Genomic DNA, 16,324 nt, shown 5'->3' with positions numbered 1-16,324 from the left:
ACTGGAAATACACAGAGAGGCTACAGCAGTCTGCGCTGTTGACTCACAGTAATTTGTTTATCTGAATTTCAATTTCTCTTATATACAACAGAAAAAAATGAGGTCTTTGTCCTAATACTTACAGAGGGCAGCGTATGTCAAATAGCATTTTGGAAAAATATATAAATCATTTGTTCTTATGAATGGTAATTTCTTCACAAATATGTGGAACAAGTGGAACAATTGGTACAATTACAATGTAATGTAATCTTAAATTTTCTGAATGTTATTTATGATTTAGTTATCTAATTGCAGTGACCGTGCATGCAGAGGTTGAAAACCCCGGCTTCAGAAAAAAAAATTCTACCATGTATTGTTCTAGCCATTCACTAAACAAGGTAATTTCACTAATTAGCTCCTCTGCCTGGCTGAAGAGTTGTGCTAATTAAATTCAGCTGGTGTAGTGCATGGAACTGTAGTGGATGGAGCAAATACATGGCAGGACTTTTATTTTCTGAAGCCGGGGTTTTCCACCTCTGCCGTCATGTAAAAATACTAATAGATGTAAAATGTATAAAAATACATATATTTATTTATAATCGCTACGTTTTACTAATTAATACAAAACGACTCATTTTCACCAGAGTTATCAGCCTTTTTTCGTTCTTCGCCTTACTCGTTCAAAATAATCTGATGTTCAAGACTCTTACAGAACAAGTAGTCTAACTTGAACATACCCGGGACCACAGTAAGTTTTGCGTTCCCAGTGCTGGTGTAATAAGCGAGTATGAGTGGTGTTACTGTTGCTTTAAACGTGTGGGCATACAGCACATTCTCGTCACCCCTTTATAAACCAATCAACTGCTCTGAGCAAGCTTCGTTTCTAATTTTTCTTCCTCAAGCTGCCCAATCAGGACGATCTTAAAGCCTCACAGCAGAAGACCAGTAGAGGTGACGCGTTTGCTTGGGGTCCGTGAGAGAGTGATGTACGCGTCGTCTCACACTGCGAATGGTGCGAATGGAATGTACGGACAACCGTGATCGACTCGTTGGAGCTGTTAATATAACCGATCACCTCTCCGCTGCTACGGGTCTGTCACTGTAGGTGAGTGATGTGTCGTATACTGGCGAAGCGCAGGGCGGCGTTAATATTTTGTACCTTTCTATTAAACGGAAAAACATTGCGCTTTCAGTCCACTGCTTGTTGACTGTTAAAGTAGAGGACTGGCTGCGCTGAACGTCAGTGGTTATCCTGAAACGATATTTGTGAATGAGCTAGATAGCCTTTTGAAATAATGATTTCGCTCACTCGTAATCAGAATTCGGATTAACCCCGGCACGTGCCGGCTACGGAAATGCAAACAGCGTATTGTAGCAGGAGCATAGTACGTTTGCTACATAAATTCCATGTTTTCCGGTTCTAACTAAGAAGGTCATCCGCTTCTCCGAGGCATAACTAGCCAGCTGCATTGGTTCAGAACGGTCGAAATCGCCGATACGTTGCTGTAATTGGTTAGCTAGCTGCTCACAATGTTGTGTATGTGTTTCCACAATGGTATTGCTTTTAATGGTCGTTTACAATTATGTAAACACGTGCGATGGGTCGTGGTAGAGCTGGCAACTCATGTATTGTATTAATTGCTAGCTATCTAACTATAATATTATTTATTTATTATTATTATTATTATTATTATTATTATTATTATTATTATTTTATTATTATTATTTATTATTATCATCATCATCATAAAATGAACGATCTGAAACGAAATGCGAGCTAAGTAACCGTTGAGCAACAGCGATTTAAGTTATGAGTGCAACAAATAGTGGTGTGTGGGTGGTGGTTGTTGTGATTGATCTCTAGCTTTCTGTCCTGATTTCTGCACTGTTTCCTTGATATACGGATTTTTACAACCCACTCCTCAGTCTCAGTAAATGGCTAGACACTGTGTGTTAGCGTGTGGTTGCTGTGTTCTGTAACGTGCTACTTTACTTATTCATAGACAGACTGCTGTGGACGGCATCCGCAAATACTGTATCAAGCGATCGGAACATCAAGATTAATTGCGCACGGTGAACACTGGCTTCACGTGTGTTCAGTTCTGTCTATGAGAAAGACAGTCGTATTTTTTTTAATCTAAGTTATGTTTATCTTAGTAAGTTAGTGTGTGATTTACGGGAGAGGTAGGGGCTACAGCAGTGACTACTCCCCATTGTTCAGAAGCTGGGTAATCCTATATACTGTACACTCCAAGTACAATGCAATTAACACTCTGTACAATGCAATTTAGACATCCCACTGACAGAAGAGCTAGCAGACAGTCGAACAGCACTATGCATATCCAACATGTGTTCTGTGTTTGTGCTACCAGCTGGAAGAGTCTGGTCTTATTCACTTACTATCTTTCTGTTTACTTAAAATAAAGAATCCAAATGGATTGGGTAGCTTGGACCGCTGGCCTCTTCATGCGTATCTGCCTTATGTGTACAGGCCCCTTTGACAGTTGGTTAATGGACAGCCAAGACATAAGCCAGATGCTCTTGTGTCTTTCCCTTTTATTAGTGCGTGTATTTTGTTATGCGTTTAATGCTCACTGTCCTGCCCAGCCTCTGTTTAAATCAGGGAAGAGATTGACTGCTTTCATTGGCTGTGAGACCACTGACTGACGGATCACATGCTTAGTAATTAACAAAAAATCCAAAGTTATATTTTTTCTTGTCAGTATTCATAATGGAGTTGCCCAAAATCACGCATACAAAAACAACACCTATGCTATTATTTTTCCCACCTAAAACTGTGTGAATACAGCTCTCATTGCAGTGAGTCACTATTTACACAGAGGGAAGTGGAGTTTCACACAGAGCATGAGAGGAAGAACAGTGGGGTTTGACAATTTCTCTGATATCGAATGACAAGAAATGCACATCCCAGGTTTGCGGCACTGTGAGGCTCAGATCAGCACAGTCTCCCATTTCTGCATAGCTATGGATGTCAGTCTTCTTGCTGTCATCCAGTTTGACTGCGCAAGGGTGCTGGGAAGAGTGCCCATTCAAGACTTTGATTGATGTTGTTATATTAGTGCAGGATTTAAGGCTTTGCAGAGGAAAGGTGCATTGAGTTCCTCTGCAGAGCCGCTCCTGGGCCGCAGCTTCCGCTTTTGCGGCAGCTGTATCCCTGCTTCGCCATCTCAGCCTCACTGTCCTGTGGGGCTCAGCCCATACATTTTCATGCTGTGGTTCTGGGACAGGGGCGCAGGGACAGGCATCACCTTAAGTTTGCTATCTGGGGTGGTGCTAAAGACAGACAGCGACTTGCCCCGCAGAGAGGCATGGTGTTGACTCAGCTGCCACCACACAATTTGCAGCCTGCCTGGAAATCTAATCTTTTCCCTCTTTGATTTAGTGCAGCATGTTTATTGTTGTTGTGCCTCTGATTTAGTGCGAGGGCTTCCCATTCTGCTGAGTCGCTGCGACCTTGCTCCGTGCAGTGTTATCGATTGGCCACTCGCTCCGTTGTGGTCAGCCACAGCCGACATGGCCACATTTCCAGGAAGAGGACCCTGTAGGCGTGTGGGGTACTGAGCTCTGCTCTGCAGTGGAAAAAAAACTCTAAACGGTGGGTGTTAGAGGGTTTAAATTAGTCTTTCTTGCCCCCCTGCCAGCTCCTTGCTGGCCCCTCTTCCACACTTCAATGGCCGCTCAATTTCTTTTTAGGGTGCACACATGACTCCACCTGAGCGGCTTCTGACGGAGTTCGTTGGGGCCCTGTTGGTCAGTCCAGCACTGCACCGTGGGCACTGGGCAATGAGATATTTGGTGAGGTCTCAAACTGCAAAACTGATCACACTTCCCCAGGGGGGTGCAGAGAGGCTCTCCATTGCTGGTGAAATTGCTGGTTATGTCAGTCATGTTATACCCTATAGGCAGTAGCCATCGTCCAGTTGTATTCAGGCAGTCTCTGACCGAGGCCCGAATGGTTAAAACTGTAGAAGGTGCTGCCTGCAAGCATGCGTCAGAAGTATTGATTACCCTGCACATTAGGGACTATTCCAGAGAGGAATATTTGCCCCGGGACAACACCCCCTCCAGTGTTCCCTCTGAACGGCTCTGCCAGATGGGGTTTGCATGAAAGTGACAACACAGTATGGATTTCTCTCTCTGTTATTTTTTACCCCCTCCCTGAAAGAAAGCCATGCTTTTACATGGCACATAGTCTGTTTAAACACGGACCTTGGACCTCTGGCACTGCTGCAACCGAGTGGGCACATGCATCCACAGCAAGCACGCTGGTTACGCCCAACCCCAGCAGCCCACCACAGCCACCCCAGTGCAGGAGCACCATGGTGATACAGCAATCCTGGCCTCCCCTCGGCCTCCCCTCGTGCTGATTAATGCACTTGCACAGGGAATACACTGGGACACTGTTCATCAGGGACCTGTAATGAAGTGGTGAGAGGCTGCAGGTCAGCAGGCTGTCTGGGTTGATTGGATTGCCTTTTGTAATTAACCGCGTGGCCCATCGTGTGGCCCCTCGCGTGTTCCACCAGCCGCGCTCACCCCCACTGTCCCCCCTGGTGCCTCCCCCGCATGTGTGGCTGTTCTGATGCCAGCCCATCTCCAGGTGTGGCTGTGGATGTTCTGCACTGCAACCAGGTACATTTGTGTGCTTCCCTGTTTAAGAGGTCCAGCTTGGTAAGGAGGAGGCTCCAGTGCTGTGTGTGCTGTGCTAGGTATGGATGTTCTGTCTCAGACCACACCCCCTCAGGATTGTTCATAGGGAAGAGCCAGGGAATTGGAACACTGTTAACTCCAACAATGGGAGGGGCAGAACTTTCAGTGTGAATCACAAAATGTGTGTTTAATAGATATCTGCAGTGTCCCTCACAATCAGTCAGCAGCAGCTGCATCACAGAGGAGCTGGTTAATGAATTAGGATGATGGGGAAGATTTTGGTGGCATTTCTGGGTGGAGCCAGATGTATCACTCGCGCATTGTTGGCTTGTTTGCATTGGCTCACTGTGTTAGACTGCTAATGCCATTTAACAATGGATGTGGCAGTAATGTGATCCTGAGCTGTGTGGAACACCATGGTCCCTAGGCCTGAGGAGTGAAGACATACTGCACTCTTCATGTCGGAATACGGAGAGGCATTTAGCTGTTCCCAGGAGAAAGACACCGACCCTAAATACTGCCCTTAGTAGGGTACTCAACCAGAACTTCGTAAGCTAACCCCAGTGCAGGTCTCTCTTATCATGACTATTAATGAAGACCTGTCCAGATGGTTTAAGTACACACAAAAGGGTGTGTTTAAGAATACATTCCCAGCAGCAGGGTCCTCCCAGGTCAGCCAGCTGTTGGAAGGAGCGATTCATTGATCTTAACTGTGGCCCAGATTTTTACGATACAGTTCAGACACTTAATGGATTCCAGTCGATTGCGAGCTCAATGCATGGGTGTGGATGCTGAACTATTCCATTTCAACAAACCAGTAATGTTCACAAGTCATAATTTTTTAGTCATAATTAAAGAACAGGACATTAACGTGTAATATTTGCGATATTGAATCATATTGGGCTATGCAGGAACAGGGAAAGATCAGGGCCCCACATTGAGCCAGAGCCCATGCCGCTATTGCACCCTGTTTTTCTGTTATATCAGTTCAAAAGCCAAGAGTCCTTCAACTTGTATCTGAGAGCTACCAATAAATGTGAAGAACAAATATTATGACCCTTATGTCTTTGGCTATAAAAATGATTAAAGGTCTTAATTGTTAAAATAAGACAAGATTTAGCCAAATGGTAGTTCCAGTTTTGTTTTGCATAAGAAGTAATGAACCAAGTGTCCATGTACGGATAGCCACTTTTTCTCTTTGCGTTATGGAAAATTAGGGCTGTATTGAATGCCATTTTTTGCCATTTGAATTTTAGCCAACCTTTTTCGAACAAAGCTTCGAATGTCTGTGACGTGACGTCATCGTTTTGGTATTTTGTAGGTGACCAAAAGAATGTAACAAACAGTTCTGTTAACAAAAGTTCAACCAGCATTTGCTTTAGTGTATGGAATTATTCCTGTGCGATTTCATGACACATAATTCATTCTGGTTTTTTTTTTTTTTTCTTTCCCCCACAAATTGAAAAGCACAACGGTCAATTCAGTGCATGACAGGAATCATCCGTTTTGTTGTCTGTGCATGAAAGTATGTGCTCTCTTCAATATTTCGTGGACATAACGCGTTACGGCGTTACATGGTTTCGTAATGAATTAATGCGTTTCGTAGCACAGAAGGCATTCTGTCTACGAAAAAAGTCTGTTACACTTGGCGCCCCACAGTTTATTGGCTAAATTTCTTGTATTACAGTAGCAATAACCTTAAAACTGCAACTGAGCACCCATCCTAATAATTGAATGTTTAATTTCACAATCGAATGCCAATTCAATGAACGAAGCTTTGAAGCTTTGAATTTCAGTACAGTCCTATGGGAAATGGAGTGCTGGAGATTGACCAGCCAATGAAGGCTTTGATGGCTCTGGATGATCACATTGGCTGCAGATGGAATGCAGATGGGACTGCATTCTCCTCAGATTATCGATTGGAGATATCTACACCTTTAATGGGTGCTTGTGACAGGTTTTACAGTGCTGGGCTGAGCCTGTACAAATTGGGGTCAGCAAATTGAGTCTGAGATCTTATCTTAGCCAGCAGAGGCTGGTAAGCTTTAAATATGGGAGGCTGGAAGCCGACCTTTCAAACTTCAGACCTAACTGTCCCAAACCTGCTTTTGATGTTTTGCGTGATTAGCAAACATGCCTGTTTAAATAACGATCACCCCTCTACATCTGATTCTCTTTTTACTTCATTAAGTCCAGTGCAGTGCTGTTAGCTTCGTTTACTCCATTTAATGTGTAATTCTAACAATAATACATTCCTTTTTGATCACAAGAAGGATTGCAAATGGGTTTTAACTTGATTCCGATCTGTTTGTCGCACAGCAGATGGGTGCAACTCATTCAAGTGAATGCACTTAGTAATTACACCAAACACGCTAAATAAACAGGTCTGGGACCATTAGCAGTCTGTTGTCTAGTTGTTGAAGTTCTGCCCCCCCTTCCGCTTTGTCAAGTTTGGGTGCCTCCACTGATCTCCAGCACCCCTGGATTAGTCTGCACTGCACAGGGTGGGGTTGGTTGTAGGAGCTCTCTTGTACAGGATGCAAAACGCCCTCAGGAGGTGCCCCGCGCATCCTTCTTGTCCAGGTTCTGTTTTGGACCTGCTGATTGATCAGTGTGTCGGGAAGAAGGCACTGCTGGGGGCAAAGGTCCCATTCCAGACAGCTGTTTGCAGCAACATGGATCATTCTCAGGATCACCAGGTTGAGGATGAAAAGGCCTTGAAACTTTGCCTCTTAATCTTCCAGCCTCAAGTCTCTCCACAGTATGTTAATGGCTTTTACTGGTTTATAAAAACACCAACAAAAGATGTGCAGATGACGAGTGGTATATTTTCTCTGGACTTATGCACTCTGCCAGGAATAGAAGCTGAGCAAATGGGGGGTTGTAAAGGATCGGTTTACTTATAGTAGGCAAAGAGGGCTGCGCCATGGGGTTGACCCCCTCACTGTGTGAGCTCTGGATCTTGTCTCAACAGCTTGCCCCTCTTAGAAGCTCGATCCAGGTTAAATGGGCTTTGCAAAATGGGACTGGGTCTGCTTTTCAGATTAGCAGGCTTGTGCCTGTCTTGTGTTTCCTGTCCTCAAATCGAGTGGCAGCATGCTTTTAGGTTTTTGTATTTGGGGACAGTTTGATGGCGTAGGTCCTCCTCAGTGAGAGTTTTGGATTTTAGGAACATCCTAGGGTCCACCCCTGCCGAGTGGCGACCCATCTTGATGTAAAGCGTGAGGCATGTATTCCAGAATACACAATTAAGGAGTGATTTACTCCATGGTGCTGCCGAACTCAGCAAAGCCACCTTCTTCAGATGGAAAAATGCTCTCCCTCTCAGTCTATGGCCCCCTCCCCCGCCTCTGCCTCTGTGAGAGGCCTTCACTTCTTGCCTGTCACAGATTTCCTGGAGTGTTGCTTGTTGTTAAGTGCTGGAGTGGTCTAGTTTCGGCCTGAGTCCTGGAGGGATAAGCCCAGCGCCAGGATCAATGCGGCCCACAGTAGGAGGTGTGAAAGTGAATACAAGAAGCTTGATTAATCTGACCCCGGTGTGTTCTTTATTTCGGCTCTGTAGGGTATAACGTGAAAGGGAATAAAGCTCACTGGGGTTGGCTAGATTCAGACCAGAGCCCTGACTAGCTTTTCACCCACAGATACCCCTCTGCCTCTCCAGATTTGGCGTTTTGTTTTTTCCCTCCAGAGAGGGAGTGGAGAGAGGCCTGATGAGGAGGCCTTGCTGGGCCCATGTCGGGCCCATGTCGGGCCCATCTCGGGCCCTTGTGTTATCATTGGAACAATATCCGCTCTTCAGAAGAAACTGAAATAATTTTACACAAAAACTATGTCTGAATGTTGACTACGTCAGTGATATGATTTGAGATGGTAATATGAGATGCTGTTCTTCATTAATGGGAGTTAAACTGCTCCCTTGTGAGTAACAGAAGCTGCAGGGAGCGTTATGGGCATTAGGCTACTACATTCATGATGTGATCAGAAGATCAGCTCCTTTCTGCTCCTTCTTGTTATTCTGATAAATTAAAATAGCTTGAAGAAACAATCATTTTGACTTTTGTTCAGCTAGCTAACATACATTTAAATATCTGAATATCTGAATAACCGAACACTAATGATTTGCAAAATGAGAGCTAGCATTGCATTCTACAGTTGATGCAACAAACACATTCAATTTATTACCCCACATTTGTTGAAGGACAACTACCCATGTGTATTACAGCTACTACCTTACATAAAATGGAGCCTATTCATAGTGAAGGCTGGCTAATAATGGGCAAGTTAAGAAGTCAATCACATGGAGCATTGTAAACTTTCTTGCTTGGTAATTAGCGGTTAGTGGAGTCACTGACTGATGTCATTATTGAGCAAGTAATTGATGAGTTACAAGTTGCTAACAGGTGTTTCAAAAACAAATTGAAGTATCTTGCTCTTTCTGGACTCTTTTGCCAGACACCCTCAGTCATTTCCCAGACCTTCAGCAGGGCCAAGATGGAGAGGAGAACAAATAAAGACTTTGCTGCACTCAAGGGAATGTGTGTTACTGGCCACTGACATGTAGGTTCAGCTACTGAAAACGGTTCAGATGTGGTTAACGGTTCATCACTCTGTGCTCAGAGGTAGTTCACACTGGCCACAAGAAGAGCTTTTTCCACAGGACCTCAGGTGTCATCCATAGGGGCGTGCAAAAATATTGTTTTTTCGATTAATCATTTTTTAAAATTCCGTAAAATCCATAAAATTTATGGATCGATCTTTTAGGCTAATATGCATTTTTTCCAGTTTTCTAGGTTCATTTCCGAAAATGGTTAAACACAGCCAGAGAATTAAATGGACGGGCTCTGACTGTCGTATTAAAGGCAATTACTACATTAGATGTTGCTCTCTTGTTTAACTTTTAACATTTAATGACCTGCAAACGCATAGAAGAAAACCTGTTACATCAGTTTTTTTACTGTGATGCGACCTCTCAGTGTTCACCATGGCTAACCCTACGGTCACACGGATGACACAGGAGAGAGACAAAGCGACCAGCTGCCATTCATTTTGAATGAGAGTTCACGATTTACAGCATCAAGAGACAAGTGGCTGTTGCAAAGACAACTAGGTGGGGCTAAAATAGACTAGACTCGTCGAGGTCTGTTTTATACAAATACTGAGTAATGCGACACGGCGAAGGCAGCGTGACACACGTGGCTGAAACAAATGATCCAACATTCTGGTTCCTGTCAGACATGGAGGAGAAGCTTATCGTGGCAGTGCTGGGTTTCCCTATACTCTACAATTTGTCTCTTGATACGTACAGAGATGTAAATAAAAAATGATGCGTGGAGAAGGGTGTCTGAAATTGTGGAGATGCCTGGTATACATATTCATATATATATATCACAGCTTTTTAGCTTTATGCAGTGCACAACCACTACCTAGCTACCTAACTAACTAGCTAGCTAAACTGAACAGCAACACTTGCTCACAAATGCAATGTAATTTAGCACAATTCAAGAGAAACATAGTTATTCATGTTCGTTTGCTAGGTAGCTATCTAGCTGGTTGTTCATATTAGGCTGGCAAGAAAACATTCACAATTGCAGAGTAGCTACTGGCAGTCATCTACGTTTTGTCAGTCATTGTAGCTACCTTACAAACCAGCTTTCCCTGAGCTAACTAATGCAAACACATTGCTGCTTTGTGTCATTAATAAGTAGGCAATGATACAGGTTGGTTTTGTTTTTAAGGAACTATACCCATGTGTTCCTCAAATAAAAAGATTTTGGTGTACAGCCATGCGTCGCTTAACGTCCATGATGCATTCTGTGAAATAGGACGTCATGTGATTTGGTCGTTGTGCGAACACCATACTATATACTTATACGGTAAACTTTTTAATTGTAAGTATGCAGACTTAAAACACTGATAGAAAGTACAGTACAGTACATACAGTCCCCTCCAAAAGTATTGGAACAGCAAGGCAAATTCCCTTGTTTTTGTTGTTCACTGAAGACATTTGGGTTTAAGATCAAAAGATGAGTATAATAAGCAGTTCCTTTCTCCACACTTTGGCCTTTCCATCACTTTGGTAGAGATTAATCTTGGTCTCATCAGTCCATAAGATTCTGTTCCAGAACTTTTGCGGCTCATCTCTGTACTTCTTTGCAAATTTCAATCTGGCCTTCCGATTCTTACTGCTGATAAGTGGTTTGCATCTTGTAGTATGGCCTCTATATTTCTGCTCTCAGAGTCTTCTTCGAACAGTGGATTGTGATACCTTCACCCCTGCACTGTGGAGGTCGTTGGTGATGTGACTTACTGATGTTTTAGGGTTTTTCTTCACAGCTCTCACAATATTTTTGTCATCAACTACTGTTGTTTACCTTGGCCAACCTGTTCGACGTCTGTTGCTCAGTACACCAGTAGTTTTTTTCTTTTCCAGGACATTCCAAATTGTTGTGCTTGCTATGCCTAATGTTTGTCCAATGGCTCTGATTGATTTTCCTTCTTTTCTCAGCTTCAAAATGGCTTGCTTTTCTCCCATAGACAGCTCTCTGGTCTTCATGTTGGTTTATCCTCTTTAACAAGAAATGTAGTCTTTATAGGTTTAAACCCAGGCCAAAAAGTAGACTAGTCATGCAGAGCTATTTAATGTTTGATCAATCAACCTTAAAGGCAACACCTGGTCAACAAGAAACACCTGTCAGTCACATGTTCCAATAGTTTTGCTCACTTGAAAAATGGGTGGGTTCAAACAAAGGGTGGTATGTCCTGAGTTGTTTAACACATCTAGATGTAAATACCAGGAAATAAAAGCTGACATTCTGAACTCTTGTCTCATACTCATCTTTTGATCTTAAACCCAAATGTCTTCAGTGAACAACAAAAACAAGGGAATTTGCCTTGCTGTTCCAATACTTTTGCCTGTTTTTCTTCCCTTTCCCTGTTGAGTCAGAAGTGAGAGAGTGGTGTGAGAATGTAGGTGGGGACCAGGGAGAGGGAGAGGGAGGGATGGGGGATTTTGGTGGGGGGCGGGGGTTGGGACCAAGTCGTCTGTTTGCCAGTTCAAGGAGGAACCGCTGCCCCATCCATGGGCTGTCTCTACAGCCCCAGAATTTGCGGCAGAGGTGCAATTCACTAGGCCCATTTATATTTTTTAACCTGCTGTTCTGGCCTAGAAATCCCATTTGTTTTGCTGTAGATGTTACTGTAGTGTCCGCCAGGGTACTGTGGAGGAAGTGTAGGTAGTTAGCGGAGAGGTGTAAAACCAGCTCTTGCTAACTTCGCGCAGTCATGGATGTAGGGCAGTGTGAGATGGAGACTTGGCTGTACCTCCTCCAACCCCTGACCCCACAGGGATTTCTGTTTAGGAGGGGCATTGCTGTTTTTTGGAGGAGGGTACAGGTGGGGTACTGAGGGGTAGAAACAAACCAGATCTTTCTGTTCCTACAGACAGGTTCATGGAGACCTCCGCCTTGAGCAGTCCACTGAGCTGTCCACATAGGGTACACAGTTTCTCTCTGTCCCCTCTGTCACCACCCTCAGAGTCCAAGCTGAGCCTCCTGTGAAGCACTCAGGTCCAGGCTGTTTGCGTGTAATATTCTGACTTGCCTATAGAGCGTCGGGGTTTTGGATGCCCTGAATAATGTGGGTTGTCCACCCTAGAGTGCTCGCTTGCTCCTCAGTGTCCCCCACTGAAACGGCTCTTCGGATGTCAGAGAAGCAGCTGGAAAGAGGCCGGGGGCTGCCACAGAGCTCATGTCTCTCACTGTCCTTGCTGTGAACGCTGAGTCTCCTTCTCCAACCCTCCTCCCGCCACCACTGAACTTCCTGTTCACTTTTCCTGCTGAGCACTGGAATCGAGTCTGCAATGTGTCTGTCTGTACTAGGGCTGTCCCAAATACCATTTTTTGGGCTCTGGAGCTTCAGTTATCAACTGGTGGGGGTGGGGTTAAGGCATTAAATTTCAGAATTAACAGAAGGATTCTGTTATTCTATAGTATTGTTGTTTGTATAGTCATGTGCCGCTTAACGTCCATTTGGACAACATCCGTTATCATATACGTACATAGTCCCATAAGGTTATAATAAAGTTTAAAAATCCTGTTTGCAGAACGGGACGTAGTGGATGAAAACCGGGTGTAGAGATACACATACACATGTATCTCATGTCTCATGGAAATAAAGCGATTGCGCTGCCAGGCATATAATGGTACAGTAGCTTACATAGTATACCATATACTGTATATAGTATAGTGTTCGCACAACGTCCAAATCGCATAACGTTCTATTTCGCAGAACGTATCGTGGACGTTAAGCGACGCATGGCTGTATTGTTATTTATTAATAAACATTTTCCAAAAGCTTTGGTGTGTTTTATACATGTTTGTGATCCCAAGGGGTTTGGTTGAACGAGGGCCTATCTATGCACTTTTTGTGACATAATAACAGCTTGTGACAATTTTTCTTATCGTGGATAAATTATAGACCTACATAAATGCTCATAATAATAGGCTCCGAAACTGAGACAACGCCTGACAAAGCGCTGTGAAGCAGAAGCGCAGAAACGGCATACTAGCTGCAACAAATTTAAGATTTGAGATTTATTTTTATAAGATTTATATTTATTTATTTCTTTATTGTCATTTCTCAGTACTGGCATACATTAAAACGAAAATTTGTCCACTGCATTTAACCCATCCTATACACTCATCGGCGTCACTGCTTCACGGAGCCACGGTACTTAAAAATGGTCTCACGCCCCACTGGAAGCAGAGAGAAGCATGACATCACTGCAGCCAGCATCCTCCCTAACTTCGCTAGGGGTCGGTCGAAACAATTAGAGAAAAACGGGGATCTCACATGAGAGAAACTGTTAGCCTCTCTCCCTCTGTCAGACCTGCATCTGTTTTACAGACCCGTTCCTGGGGGGCGAGTGGTGTAATCATTTGTGATTATTAACTGAAACAGTCAAGGAGGGACTTGTTTGCCTTGGCAGCATCTGAGCTCGTGTGGTGTTGCTGAAGCAGATGGTGGGTGAGTGCACAGATTGGCCTTGTGTCTCTGTGCTGTCATTACAGTGTGTGTGCTTTTTTTTTTTTTTTTTTTACTGCTGAAGTGAGGTATGAAAGGCAGCAGTGTGATGCAGTGGTAAGGAGAAGGGCTTATAAAAGTTGCTGGTTCGAGTCCCCGCTGGGCCACTGCTGTTGTACTCTAGCACTCTTGGGCAAGGTACCTAACCCACATTTGTCTCAGTAAATATCCAGGTGTATAAATGGATCACATGTGAAATTGTAATCTATGCAAGTCGCTCTGGATAACCGTGTCTGCTAAATGACAGTAATGTAAATGCAAATGTGATGAGTTTCTCACCTTTCCTTTTTTTGCAGACCTCATGGAGCTGGGTGCCAGAAGAGGGCATTGGCCTGCCAGACACCATTGTTGCTCCACCCCCCGGGACCAGCCTTAAAAAGGGAGGGCCCCGCTTCCTCTGTCTGCCACCCCCTCCCTGCACCACCCCCGCCCTGCTCAGAGATGATCGGGAAACTGAAGCAGAACCTGCTGGTGGCCTGTCTGGTCATCAGCTCGGTCACTGTCTTCTACCTGGGCCGGCACGCCATGGAGTGCCACCACCGCATCGAGGAGCGGTCGCAGCCATCCTCACCTGGTGGGCTGCGGGCCACCCTGCACACAAGCCACAACGTCAGTGCGGCTGGCCCCGCCTACAGCAAGGACATGCCGCTGATCTTCATCGGGGGTGTCCCGCGGAGCGGCACCACGCTGATGCGGGCCATGCTGGACGCACACCCTGACGTGCGCTGTGGCGAGGAGACGCGCGTCATCCCGCGCATCCTGGCCATGAAACAGATGTGGAGCCGCTCAGGCCGCGAGAAGATGCGCCTGGATGAGGCGGGCGTGACGGATGAGGTGCTGGACTCCGCCATGCAGGCTTTCCTCCTGGAGATCATTGTCAAGCATGGCGAGCCAGCCACCTTCCTCTGCAACAAGGACCCCTTTGCCCTCAAGTCCCTGTCCTACCTGGCCAAGATCTTCCCGCGCGCCAAGTTCATCCTGATGATTCGCGATGGCCGTGCCTCGGTTCATTCCATGATCTCCCGCAAGGTCACCATCGCCGGCTTCGACCTGGGCAGCTACCGGGACTGCCTGACCAAGTGGAACCGGGCCATCGAGACCATGTACACACAGTGCCTGGAGGCAGCAGACAAGTGCCTGCCGGTGCACTATGAGCAGCTGGTGCTGCACCCGGAGAAGTGGATGCGCACGCTCCTCAGGTTTCTGGACATTCCCTGGAACGATGCTGTACTGCACCATGAGGAGCTCATTGGCAAGGCGGGGGGTGTGTCCCTCTCCAAGTAAGTGCCCAATCTAAGCCCCATCCGGTGCCGCCCACTCCCCAACCCTGCCCTTCTATCTAAACCCACTTCCCATCCCCATCCCCATCCCCAGCCCCTCCCCCTCCCCATCCTGAGTGACGTGTCCCTGGGATAAGTGCATTGGTAAAAATTTCCCTGGAGGGCTCTTGAGCCGCTCGGCTAGCTAAGACGAGTCCTACAGGTCCCTGGGTTGGAGTCAGTTGTGGCATTCACTTGACAATGATTAGGAATCTCTAGCTGTTCCAACCAGGGTGTGCTCGTCTCGCCTCACTCTTGGCACTCTGCCACAAGTTGCTCTTTCATCAGGGAGAAGTGTCTATTTTCTGTCCTGTGTTTGCTCTCATGGTGCGCTGTAGGATATGTAGTGTGAAAATAGTTCTTTTGGTGTAACTGTGTCAGATGACTGCATGCTGTGTGAGTTTAACTAGATGTTGTGGTGAGCTGAGCTGAATTTGCAAAGGAGATGAAATGTAGAGAAGCATAAATCACCCCTCTGAAAATTCCCCCAAATATCCTTTTCTAATTTGAAGGGAAGTTGTAGTTGTCAATGTTGTTTTTCTTTGTAGCTCTGTACTGTGCCACTCTAGTGCCACCTGAGGTGAGCGTAGCTGCTACTCTTTTCCTAGCTTCTGTGTAATGAGCCACATGCTCTTGGGGGACTGCAGCATTGGCACATTTTTACCACAGTATTACCTCTTAAATCTCATCTGTAATGTAAAATGTGACCCTTTTGTCAGCAGGTCAGGAGGATCTGTTAAAAGGCCCTGCAGGTTGTTTGAAGTGAGAGCTGAACTCTAAGAAAGCTGTTTTATGGACAAAGTGAGCATTTGTTAACACTGCCTTGTTAGGGTGGAGAGAAGTTGGTTTGTTAAATTAAGCCCTTTTCCTGGGGTTCATTTGCATATTCTTAATGACTCTTTTCCCAGTAAAATAATCTACATTTTTTTAATGAGAAATGTTGGGTAAGCCTACTGATTGTGTCTCAGTGAACAGCTGTAGGCATCTTTCTTGTGATTCTGAAAAGTGTGAACTGCTTTTTGGAACCAGGTCTAGGACCCTGGGACTTCCTCTGTGTGCATCTGACGCCTGCCCCTTATCTCATTTGCTGAAGGTCACAGAGTCTTCCCTCTCCCAGTGCAAACCCAGCAGTTCTTGGCTGTGGTTCTGGCTGGCGTAGTGGGCAGTTGGCGCATTCCTGTCACACTCACGCAAAGCGGAGGCAAGGCCATCTTTGGAGGATGTGCGGGACGGCAAGGTGATGAGCAAGATTGGCTCAGGGAGGGCAGGGCAGA

General features: G+C 45.4%; 1 protein-coding gene across 4 annotated transcripts in view; it reads left to right on the top strand.

Moving 5' to 3' along the window:
* The first annotated feature begins 930 nt into the window (after positions 1-930).
* tpst1 (tyrosylprotein sulfotransferase 1) overlaps positions 931-16,324 on the top strand; it is a 40,638-nt gene continuing 25,244 nt past the window's right edge. For all 4 annotated transcript variants that reach the window (XR_005005191.1, XR_005005190.1, XM_036537274.1 and 1 more), the window contains exons 1-2: positions 931-1,084; positions 14,028-15,011. Coding sequence is in view for 2 of the 4 variants with exons in the window: in XM_036537274.1 (XP_036393167.1) it covers positions 14,173-15,011 (839 nt within the window). In the remaining 2 variants the exon portion in view is untranslated. The remainder of the gene's footprint in view (positions 1,085-14,027; positions 15,012-16,324) is intronic.

The sequence above is a fragment of the Megalops cyprinoides genome, chromosome 9 (genome assembly GCF_013368585.1).
Source record: "Megalops cyprinoides isolate fMegCyp1 chromosome 9, fMegCyp1.pri, whole genome shotgun sequence".
NCBI lineage: Eukaryota > Metazoa > Chordata > Actinopteri > Elopiformes > Megalopidae > Megalops > Megalops cyprinoides.
The sequence above is the reverse complement of the archived record's forward strand: the minus strand, read 5'-3'. Positions and strand labels throughout refer to the sequence as shown.